General features: G+C 31.4%; 1 protein-coding gene across 3 annotated transcripts; it reads right to left on the reverse strand.

Moving 5' to 3' along the window:
- Positions 1-2,612: 2,612 nt before the first annotated feature.
- Positions 2,613-6,545, reverse strand: LOC104894681 (serine/threonine-protein kinase STY13). Of its 3 annotated transcripts, none has more exons than XM_048643983.2 (7): positions 6,406-6,545; positions 5,391-5,843; positions 4,026-4,147; positions 3,666-3,871; positions 3,399-3,573; positions 3,180-3,314; positions 2,613-3,044 (listed from the first exon to the last, which is right to left on the reverse strand). In XM_048643983.2, the coding sequence occupies exons 2-7, from the start codon at positions 5,737-5,739 to the stop codon at positions 2,835-2,837; spliced, it is 1,197 nt and encodes a 398-aa protein (XP_048499940.1). In that variant the 5' UTR covers positions 5,740-5,843; positions 6,406-6,545; the 3' UTR covers positions 2,613-2,834. The 3 variants fall into 3 exon arrangements, with proteins under 3 accessions (XP_048499940.1, XP_019105321.1, XP_019105322.1); XM_019249776.2 differs by having other exon boundaries at positions 6,349-6,527; XM_019249777.3 differs by lacking the exon at positions 6,406-6,545 and having other exon boundaries at positions 5,391-6,284.
- Positions 6,546-12,578: the final 6,033 nt, after the last annotated feature.

Consider the following 12,578-nt stretch of genomic DNA (forward strand, 5'->3'; position numbering starts at 1 on the left):
ACGTGTTTTTGACCTTATACAAATGTTACTGTCAATCGGGTACAAGTAAGTCAAATTGTGGAATTCTTGCAATTGTAAGCAATAAAGTTGACCATTGTATTTTAGTTGTGAGGTTGTCTGTAGAGGTGATCATGGGCCGGGCCGCGGCCAAAAAAATTTGCCCATTGGCCGGGCCGGGCCTAAATTCGGGCCGAATTTTTGTGTCCAAAGCCCGCCAAAACGGGCCGGGCTTAGCGGGCTTTTGCGGGCCAAAACGGGCCGGGCCAAAAAATAGACTAAAAAGTCGTTTTTAGCTTGCCCAAAAACAAAAAAAAAATGACCGGGCCGAAAAATTCTGCCCAAAACCCGGCCCAAAAACGGGCCGGGCCGGGCCAAAATGATCACCTCTAGGTTGTCTCAAACTCAATATGTAAGAGCACCCGTATTAATGATCAGAAAATAAGTCTGTGGAAATCTTTTTTTATTAGGACAATTAGTAATGATTGAAAATAAGATTGAGAGAGCTCCATCATAGAATTGGAGCATGGCACAATTGATTTCATGGTCGGTCGTCAGGTAGAGCCAGTGTGTTGCGTGTGTCGCATTCCTGTGAGCTTTAGAAATAACCATTGCATGGTTAAAGATATATACCAAATTAAAATGCAACCAATTCCATACTACTTTTAATGTTATTTGCAAGTAAAGATGTTGAGTCATTGAATTATGTTTTGGGTTATAATAAAATATATTATTCGAGCGATATAGATCGTGCAATGGTACTAATATGTTGATGTTGTAGATTATTGTTCTCTAAGGAATAGGTACAACCTTAAGGGATCATGCAACTCTTTTTTAGAATGGTAATGAGAAGTATCCTAGCAGAATGGAACCTCACACATGTTCCACAACCAACTACGTAGGCGAAACTCTTTAGGAGTGGAAGTGAGAGAGGATGATAGTAAGGGAATATCTCCACAAATTAAAGTGTCTCTTGTGGGGTTTGATTCCACAACCTCAAGGTTGTAAGACACAAAACTCACCACTAAATCAAGTAATACTACTTGGTGGGATCATGCATTGTAGAGTATCCTTAACCATAAACCAGAAAATGGTTCATGGTCATAGCCCATTTTTGTTTTACTTAATCATAAACAAAAAAGATTTTCATGAATGATCAAAGGAATGAACGATCCGACGCTAACAGTCGTACGTGGTAATTCGTTCACCAGTGTCATGCGTATTCGTTTTCAGAAAAAGTTGATCCATTTTAGAATAACAAAAAGAATTAAAAATTATGGCGTGTGTTAGAAAAACCTGCTAACCTTATCAACGTTTATACCTCGAAAAGAAATAAAGTTCATATTTTTCATTCTCTACAAATAGTGATCAATTTTGGCATTTTTATTTTTCCATAAAACAGGGAAAACGGATGAAAGAGAGATTTTGTTCATGGTTAAGGAGTGAAATTGAAAATGATTCTGAAAATGATGTAGATAAAAGAGGAAGTAGAAGATGAACTATTTCTTTATAGTTTATGAACAACGATCTTATTAGGAGTGAAAGGAAAAAGGCCAATGAAATCGCACACCCTATTATCCTGCCCTAGCTGATCTCTTAACCTCTAGTTGGGTTCGATTAATAATTTAATATCCCTTACCACTCAATTCAATAGAGTTTTACTTATGTAGGGCACAATTTTCTTATATGTTAATTGTAAAAAGGTTATATCTTATATGTGGTCAAAGAGAGGCATTTCAATAAATTCTTACCGTGATGAGTAAAGTATGAGTTATGACCATAAACACTTGTTAAAACCCTTGTGCATTTCAATAATACTCTACCGCCCTGTTTGATAGTTGTCAATAAATTGCAGTAATGATAATGAATTTTAAGTGTAATTTTATTAGGAAAGCACCCTTAAAATCTCTATAAGGAGGCATTTTTTCTCCATGGGTAAACAATCTCACCGCTAAACTTATATTTTTGTCTTCAAAGTTCAAGGGGAAGCAATTTTCATTACCACTCATTAATCATTATCACCTAGTAAGTGGTATTGGATGCGAATGAAAATTCAAGAAGAAAAGTAGACACTTTAAGATAAATTAGCATTACCATGAAAATTGACAATGATATTCTTCACAAATTTACACACAAATTGATTCACATTACTATCATTTACAACCAACTATCAAAATATAGTACTTTACTTTTGCAGTGACATTAATAATTTAACTCTTTTTTCTGGAAAAATATTATAAAATTTCTTTAACATTTAGAAAAAGAACGGTGTGAGATCATAACACTTATTAGCTAAATTCCACAATCTATAGGGCTTATAGATGATAAGTATGAGAGGAAACATCCATAGAATATTATACTATCCTACCTCTTTATCTTGTACCTTCTGTCTCCCCTAATATAAAAGCTTTTTAGTTCAATTATTTACTTTTATAATCAGTACAATCTTATCAAAAAACCTTCAAAACCTTCAATTAAATATTGTTTTGTACTTAAAAAGAAAATACTTAATGTAGCAACTAAATTGGTACAGAGGGAGTAATATATTACCGCGGAAGTAGTATATACATTTCAAAATAACCATATGTATGCACACAAAATAAAAGCACAAAAAATACAAAGCACAAAAAAAGCAATTATTTTATAATTTGAATAAACCAAAAAAACCTACATCTTTAAGCACTACTTATATTTCATTGTATACGACTAGGCCTAACATAAAGTTTTTTTAAAAAATTACACGCATTTCTAAGCTGCCAAAAAAGGAGGCATTCTCAAGCTACCAAAAAAAAGTGGTATTTCCTAAAATGATTAGGTTGAAAATGAACTAACAAGAATTATGGACCACGAGTAGGGCCGAAGCAAAAACAACTTTGAACAGCTTGATCATCGGGTATCATTCCACCACCTTTGCTTGTATCGAAGGCTTCTAATAATCTTACTACCACATCCATGTCAGGGCGTTTATCAGGATTGGCATCCCAACATTTGCGCATGATGCTCGCTAACGAAGGAGGACAACATCTTGGCATTTCCGGACGCAAGTTCTATATAAGAAAGTTATCAATAATGATGTACAAGGTGAATGTTTTGATGTTGTTACTGAATACTGAGTTTAACATTTCAATTTCATTGTTATAAATTGTTATGCATTAAAGCCATATATAGAGGTGTAATCTAACCTGTCGAACCACAGCAGAAGACACATCCGCAAAGCTCAGATCTGGATATGGCATATCGCAACAATAAATTTCCCACAAACATATCCCAAAGCTATATACATCACACTTTCTGTTATATGGCTTACCATCAAGAACCTACAAAGAGAATCATCAGAATCTTTTTTTTCTTTTCTTTTCCATTAAATTGATAACACTCTGTCAAAACCGATATATTATTACCTCTGGTGCCATGTATCCAAGGGTACCAGTTTCACCGGTCATATCACGTGGGTTTTGTGCCTCAACTCGAGCAACACCAAAATCCGCAATCTTCAAATTTCGGTTAGTGTCTAATAACATATTTTCTGTTTTTACATCACGATGAACAATCTTTTTGGAATGGAGATAACTTAAACTGAAAATACACGCAAGGTACGTTATTGTAATTACTTCACTATCATAAATCGAGTAAAAAAAAAACTTGCAAGTTTCTAACACAAAACTTACCCTCTAGAAAGGTCCAGAGCAAGTTGGATAACAACTTTGATAGCAAGTTTCCTTTTCCTATTTCTAATTAGATAACGCTTTAGTGTTCCTCCCGCAAGATACTCAACAATAACACAGCATGCTCGAGTAGGAAGAGACTTGCCGTCATCGCCAGAGCTATTCAAAGGAACTTTAAGATTTGAAGTTCCCATTGAAGCTCCAATAAACTACAATACAACATAAGACACATGTATTTAAAGAATCATCATTAATAGTGAAAGAACGACAAGAAAATTTAATAAACAAAGAACAACATACTTGACAAGATTACATAATTCAGAAATATTCATGTCAACCATACAAATTTTTAACAACTTCTACCTTGGTAACATTTGGATGATCGAGTTTATGCCAAACAGCAACTTCTTGACGAAATGAGGCTCGAAGAGCCGCAGTTTCGGCAGCCGTGGCCATACCATCCTCTCCCCAGTCCAAAACTTTCACTAAAATATTCACGATAGAAAAAAAGTTAGTCAACTACTACAAAAATTTATCCATAATAACATTACAATTGATATACTATGTCACATTGAATTGCATATATAGATCTATTGGCTTACACATTCAATCACTCCAACAAAAAAAATTGTACATTTAACAGGTATGTATCTCAGCCTTCATCCTCATGTCCAGTCACACACATGATGAGATAGAATATGTTGTGTCACGCTAAATAACATAATATTGATTGGAGTATGAATGAATGAACAAGATATTGGTATCTTTTTACCCTTACTATACTAAATTGCACTTTTGATATCAATTTCAATGAATAAATTTGCCGAAATAGGGATTATACACAGATTTCCATGTCGTCCAAAGATTCATATTTTGTTACCTCACATGTCACAACAAATGACCAATATGATGATAAAATATACGACAATAGTACAATTGGTGTACAATACTACAAGTCTACAACCACCTCACTCTCATAGCCACCAACAAGCATTTGCAAATGAATTCTAAGTGTAATGTTTGTTTGATTTCATGAGTTAGTCCAAAAACTCTTAAGAGTAAGGAATCATTTGCTTACAAAGACAATAATACGAAAACTTATATTTGAGTCAAAGTAAAATGTCCAGCCATATAAGTAGAGGAGTCATGATATTTGTAGACTACAATATTGACTTTTTAAGGTAAATTAAGCTTTTATCTAATTTGACACCCCTAACTAGATCCATGAGATAGAACAAGATGTGGTATACACCTATAAACTTTCACCTAAAGCCTTCTAAATCTTTATAGACCATAATAAAACGAAATGTAAATACTCCATATAAAGTTTCGCCTAAAGCTTCAGAAAGAAAGATCATAGAATATGAAAGAGCATACAACATCAAGGAGGTCTCATAAAGAGAATCTTTCTACTTGCAAGAGTTCGAGCTTCCAACATGATTCGTAATGTAAAAACTTTTTGCTTAATAGAAGATAGAGGACCTTGCAAAACAGAGATGATGACATGACCAAGTAAAAGTATTTAAAGTGATAGCGGATGATAATCTGTTGATGCTTAACATTTAATATATGAACAAGACTAGTAAATACTTGACAAAAATTAGACATTCCTAATATTAAACAAGAGTATCATCATATCCAACATAACTTAACCAATAATTAGGCATGAAAACATATAGTACTATGAATACTAAAATAAACAAAGCAAGCATAAATTGATTTCATTACCTGCAACATCCTTTCCATCATAAGTAGCCCTGTAAACACTACCATATGTGCCATGAGCAATAACATTGTTAAGATCAAGTTTCGCCAATTCGATTTCCCATTCTTCTTTTACGGCATTTAGATCACGATCTCGAGACCAAACACGGCTCGAATGTTTTTCCAATTGAACATCCCAACTCTTAAAATCAATCATATCAGCCCTAAACATCATATTTTTGGCACTCAAATTCCCCACATCAGTCACATTGGAAAGAGAAGATTTCCGATTGCTAGTTGATTCTTCAACAGGCTTCTCAGATTCCTTAACAACTGAAACACTTCCATCACCTTCGTTACTCTTTGAATCCATTTTTTACCCAATTTTTATCTTTTTTCTATCAAATTTCAATTAGAAAAAGAAAAAAAGCAGATAAACCAGAAGAAAAACTCCCTGATATATCAAAACTGTTCAACCTGAAAAGAAAAACGAGATTTATAAATATTTTCCTAAGGCTGAATAAAGAATTACAAAACACAAAAAATTGGCTATCCTGGAAAAAAAAAAAATCAACAAAAATAAAATTGGGTATAAAAAAAGGTAAAACTAATCAAATTTAAGATGAATAATAACATCAAAAACATTTCACAAATTATGAAGAAATGAAGGATATAACCATCAAAAAAAAAGTTGAAATTAATAAACCATCACCCACCAAAAATTACGCTTAAAGATGCAAAATTTCGCCATTAAAGCAAACTACAATGACAAATTCTATGAAAATGACCTCTTGCCCAACCATCAATACATGAAAATCCAACAAAAAAAATACAACCCACGAAAAGAAATTCACAATAAACTCAATCAAATTCTCACATAACAATAAAACTATCAAAACAATCACCAAAAAAAAAAACAAATTTCAAGCAGAAAATAACCAAAATATTAATAGAAAAAAGGAAAAAGAAAAACGAGAGAAACCTGAAAAGCAGAAGAAGATGAACAAATCATGACATGAATTGAATGAGAAACACAAACCACAAAATTAGCTGATCTCAATGACTTTTGTGGATGACAAAAGAACCACCTTTTTAGAGAGAGAAAAGATAAAAACTTTTATAACTTTTGGAGAAAAGTTGTGCTGCAAAATAGTATCAATTTTGTTTGGTATTTATCTCTTGAAAATATTATTTATATTTTCAGTAAATAGAGTTTACAATATAGAACTCTTACTTCTACTAACAGCGAAATTAATGGCATATCCGAATCTAGAATAGAGCTACCTCTCAATTTATCTCTTTAAAATCTTTGGGCTCTATATATTTTAAAATGCTACCTCCAATTTTGAAAAGAAGAATATATGTTTCTTGCCCCATCTAGTTATAGAAGGACATGTAATTAATAAAGTTAATATTATAGTATAACTTGGTCTTTTAATTTTATACTCCCTCCGTTTCACAATATAAGGCACGCACGATGTTCGAGGTCGAACTTTGACCGTTAATTACTCTAAATTTATGTTGATATAAAATTTTAAAAAATAATATTATTATAGTATTTTTCAAGACGAATCCAACAGTATAATTTTTATAATTTTTACTTATCATATTTGAGAGATATTTGTGGTCAAAGCAAATTTTCGTAAAGCGTAAATGACTTATATTTTGAAACAGAGGGAGTAGTATACTTGGAGGGTTGAATTGATCATGATATATTATAATCATCTAATGGAAACTAAATAGGGAAATAAACTATTTATAATTTTAAAAAAAACTAATATGAACTCGGTATACACTAATTAGTATTAAGTTTACGTTAATGTTATGTGTGATCATCTCATTCATCAATAAAGTATATATATACATCCTGCATTTAGGAGTCCTATTAGGGATAACATGCTATCCCTCAAGTCTATCTTAAACCTATAAAGATAATTCCTAACCCCTTCCTCGAGTGGGAGCATGCAATTATGCAAATCACGAATGCCCAACTTGGACAATAAAAATTCAAATTGAGCCCTACCGAGTGATTTGGTAAAAATATCGGCCAGCTGAAACTTAGTAGGAACATAGGATGGACTCACAAGTCCTTCAGTCACAACATCACGAAAGAAATGACGATCTGCCTCAATGTGTTTTGTACGCTCATGAAACACCGGATTCTGTGCAATATATATGGCAGATTGGCTATCACAATATAGTCGCATTCCTACAGGATGTTCAATTCCGAGATCACCTAATAACTGCTTCAACTACTTTAATTCACACACAATAACTTTTGGAGAAAAAGTTGTGCTGAAAAATAGTATCAATTTTGTTTGGTATTTAACTGTTGAAAATATTATCTATATATATTTTCATTAAATAAAGTTTACAAGAGTTACCCAACAAAAAATCTACAAATATACAAAACTGTTGAGAGTTTGTCTTGTAAGAGAACGTCTACTATTAAATTAAAATTAGGCAATGGTAAGGCTAATATTAAAAAGAGAATTAGTCCAATAATTAGTCCAATAATAACTAGGTTAATTTCTTTCGGTGACTAGTTTAATACATTTAGTGACTAGGTTTAATTTTATATTAAAATTAGACCATCTCTTTTAATAAGTTTTGAACTGTTGAACTCTTAATTCTAGTAACAACGAAATTAACGGAATGGTATACCGAATCTAGATAGAGCTACATGTCAATTTACCTCTTTTAAATCTTAATGGGCTATATATATATTTTAAAATGCTATTTCCAATTTTGAAAAGAGGAATATATGTTTCTTGCCCCATCCAGTTATAGAAGGACATGTATGATGTAATTATTAAAGTTAATATTATAGTATAAGTTGCTCTTTTAATTTTATATTATACTTAGAGGTTGAATTGATATTCTAATCATCTAATGGAAACTAAATAGGGAAATAAACTACTTATAATTTTTATATACCGGTGATTTCAACATGGAAGAAGTATATCTCATTTGACCGAGTAATAGGTATATAAGTATAGTCGTATAGAGTGAGTATCAAGGATGACCTAGTGGTTGTGAGGCTCTCCTACTATGCATGGAACTTGGAGGTGTGATAGACATTTCATAGTGAGATGTCAGAATGATATCTTACAAAAATTTGGTATTAAAATTCAAAGCTAAGTCAAAATGGTATCAAAATACAGTCATTTGGTACCAAAATGTAACATTGATACCAAACTGAAATTTGATACAAAAATAGAGTTGGTACCAAAATACTCTATTTTGATACTATTTTGACTTAGTTTTCGTACCAAAAATTTTGTGAGTTACCAATATAGGATTCAATTCTCACCCCTCACAAGAAGGATTCTCAATTTCTCCCCTTATTACAAAATAAGTCTCCTTACCAAATTAAAAAAAAAAAGTATAATTATAAAACTTTGTCCATTAAAGGAAAAAGTAGTTAGAAAATGACCTTAATTAATATGTTTGGTTGACATCAAAGAATTGCACTTCCCATGAATTCATGTGAGAATTATGAATGACCAGGGGGTGGGAATAAATTTATCATGCACGTTTTGTGGAAATTTCAATTTCGTGAGAAATTTGAACTACCATTATTTTCCCCCTTCATGTCAACCAACAATCACTCAAATCATAAAATTATGGAAATTTTTATTACCTACCTAGTTTCCTGTACACCAAATAACCACTAAGTATAATACTTGCTACATTATTTGAAGTTTTATTATCTTTATATCATTGAAAAAAGTATGTTTCTTTGACTATGAGTATCTTTTATTCCATGTAAGTAAAAAAATAATTAAAAAATTATTATTAAGAATTTACACAGATTTAACAAGATCATAAATGACTATATTTTTATTTAAAAGAGATACAAAATAATGGATCAAAGTTGATAGTTTACTTTATCTACAATAGATATTAAAGAAAAACAAGATACAATCAAACGAGGTTAAATGAAATTCGTATTCGAATAAACTACAATGAAATAGATCGAGCAATACAACACAATCCCCTTGTATTTGTTGAATCAAACAGTTATTGATGTGCAAGTCTATCATTCTAACATAGTTTGAAAAGAGCATTCTTGATTGAGCCATGTTTACCGCATACGAGATTCCAATATCTTCATGTGGAGTCTCGAACTTCAAGCAGTGAGAACAATTTCTCATACCTAAAAACAAAAAATGAACTTACAACTCCCATAGGGGAGAAGGAGATCTCCACAACATAAACTAAGAAAATTTCTTAAAGAAATACTAATTTATTCAACAAAACAAGAAAAAAAAAACTAAAAACTGAAAATAAAAAGAGAAAAAGGGCTTAACATGGATGAAAACATCCATAGTAGCCCCTAATCTATAAAGAAGGGGTAAGGGAGGCTAGAATTTTGGAGAGAAGAGGACGACCTTTTTTCCCACTCGGTACTCCCATTGACAGTTTACTTTTTAAAATGGAAATATAACAACTAGAAAAAGTCAGGAGGAGTATTTGACAAACCCAACTATAAAAAAAACAAGTAATTACAATATACATACTTCCTCCGTTTTTTATTAGATGTTACACTTTTCAAACCACGGACTCCTAGGTAATTTTTGGAGAGGAGAGGAGATAGATAGAGAGAATGAAAAACAAAAGGGTCCCATGTGAACATATGATAGGAGAGAGATAGAGAAAAGTTATTACCCAAAATAAAAGTATAACAACTAATTTAAAACTTCCTAAAATAGAAAGTGTAACATTTAAAAAGAAACGGAGGAAGTATTACATTTCACTAAACAACTAAAGAAATAATGAGAATTTAGGCTATGTTTAGTTCACCTGAAATTTTCTGATCTGAACTTATCTGATCTGATCTGAACTTATTTTTTCTGATCTGATCTGAACTTATTTTTTCAGATTACAAGATCTTATCTTTTAGATTTTTCTCAATATATAAGAAAAAATATAGTCATGCGGGGTCTTGTTTGATTCGTTTCAATGAGTACTTTATTAATATTCAATTATTATAATTTTTACTAATATATAATGAAAGATATAATGATTTTTAAATATAAGCATAATCTGAACTGATCTGATCTGAACTTATTTTTTCTGATCTGATCTAATCTGATCTGATCTGATTAGATCTGAAATAAGCAAAAATAAGGTGAACTGAACACAGCCTTAATTCAATTATTTTGTTCCTAGGGGTTTTAAAACATGGCTGACTTTTGCAAATTGCGTCCGTATCAGATGACGTACGGATGAGAAAACACAGCCTTCCAGAACGGTTTTGTCGTAATGTCATTACTCTGCTAGTCTGCTGGACAAGGACAAATAATTTGGAATATTCAATACATTTTTCAACCCAAAATGTTATTAATGAATGTGGTAAAAGTAGGGAAGAATTTGGTTTTACAAACTTGCAATTAGTCTTCTGTTTATATGGTGGTTCATGCATGCTCTTATATAAGGTTTAGTCATACAATCACGTATTTTCTCAAACTTTTGGACTTATTTAAGACCTATGAGAAAGAACGAGATCATCCTTCCTTTTCCACCGATGTGGTCTACTTTTTTAATATAATAACCCACTTAAATATTTACCTCTTTATCTTTTTTAGTTTATCTATCTTATTTTTTCAATATTTTTGTCAAATTTTTGAACTTTCTCCTTAATTGTCCCACAAAGTGGAGTGAGTAGATAAAAAAATAAACATAAAAAATAAGATGTAAGCACCATGAAACTTAGTTAAATACTTTTTTAGGGATAATAACATTATCATCACTAATAAATAGACCCAACGTTACAAGATAATATATTCTAAAATATTACACATCAACATGAAAATTTAGAATTGAGTTTTCCTCTGAAAAATGGTTTCATGAAAAATCACTTTCTGTTCGATATGATTTCCATCCAACCAAACACACCCTATATGTAATTAAGTATCAATTAGAAGTCCTAATTTTGTACATATCTCCAATTTACAAAATCCCCAATTTGCTAAAAATCGTAATTCACAAAAGTGAAACTATAGATATTATGATGACTAGAATTGGCAAAGTAATTAGCTTCAAAACATAATGAAAGTTGGGGAATAAACACCCCATCCAGTCCATGAGGAATTATGTGAAGTACTCCTTAGAGCATCTACAATGGGTGGGTGGGTTTTTGTTGGTCTTTGTAGTTTTTCCATTCTCTCTCATTTTCTCTTCTTACCCCTCACATCCCACTAACTTTCCACCAACTCATCTTTTTTTTCTCACAATGGCTAGACTAGTTCTACTTGGCTTTTTTAATTCTCTCTCTTACTTTTGGTATACTCCATCATATTCTCTTTCCTATCGAAAATGTTCTTATTCTTATATAGAGTAGATAATTTTTATTCATGTTTTAATTAGTGATATATTAATTAATTTATATACATTTTGAATAATTTTAGGTAGGAGAAAGTTATTAGAAAGAAAAATAGGTTGTGAAAAAATATGATAAAATATATCAAATTAGGCTCAATTTATAGATAATTTTTTTTATAGTTGTAATGTAATTTTTTTTTAAAAATTATAAGCTGGTTTTATTTACTTTAAAACAAAAAAAACAATCTTGTAAAAAAAACAGCAACAATAAAGCAATATTGATACATATGGCAACACCCCATTTATTGTTATGCACATCATCCAAGGCATGGTTGGTCTAGAATTCCAGACCAACCAACTCCAAGGGTCAATTGCTCCAATAGTAAAGCTAGCTTTACTTTTTGCTAGACCAACCAAAACCAACCCCATTGCTCATGCTCTTAAGCCTTTATTAGTTTACCTGTATTCTTTTTTGGATATCTCTTATTAGTTTACCCCTTTCTTTTGTTCATTTTTGGAATAGGATCATTAACTTTTCATCACATACATTCAACTTTAATATAAAATAATAGTTTCTCTTTCTTTCTATGACCCACAACATTATTTCTCCTAAAACTCTGTGCAAAAGAAAAGGGTAAACTAAGGCTATGTTCAGTTCACCTTATTTTTGCTTATTTCAGATCTAATCAGATCATACCAGATCAGAAAAAATAAGTTCAGATCAGATCAGTTCAAATCATGCTTATATTTAAAAATCATTATATCTTTCATTACATATTAGTAAAAATTATAATAATTGAATATTAATAAAGTACTCATTGAGACGAATCAAACAAGACCCCACATGACTATATTTTTTCTTATATATTGAGAAAAATCTAAAAG

Source organism: Beta vulgaris, chromosome 5 (genome assembly GCF_026745355.1).
Source record: "Beta vulgaris subsp. vulgaris cultivar EL10 chromosome 5, EL10.2, whole genome shotgun sequence".
Lineage (NCBI taxonomy): Eukaryota > Viridiplantae > Streptophyta > Magnoliopsida > Caryophyllales > Amaranthaceae > Beta > Beta vulgaris.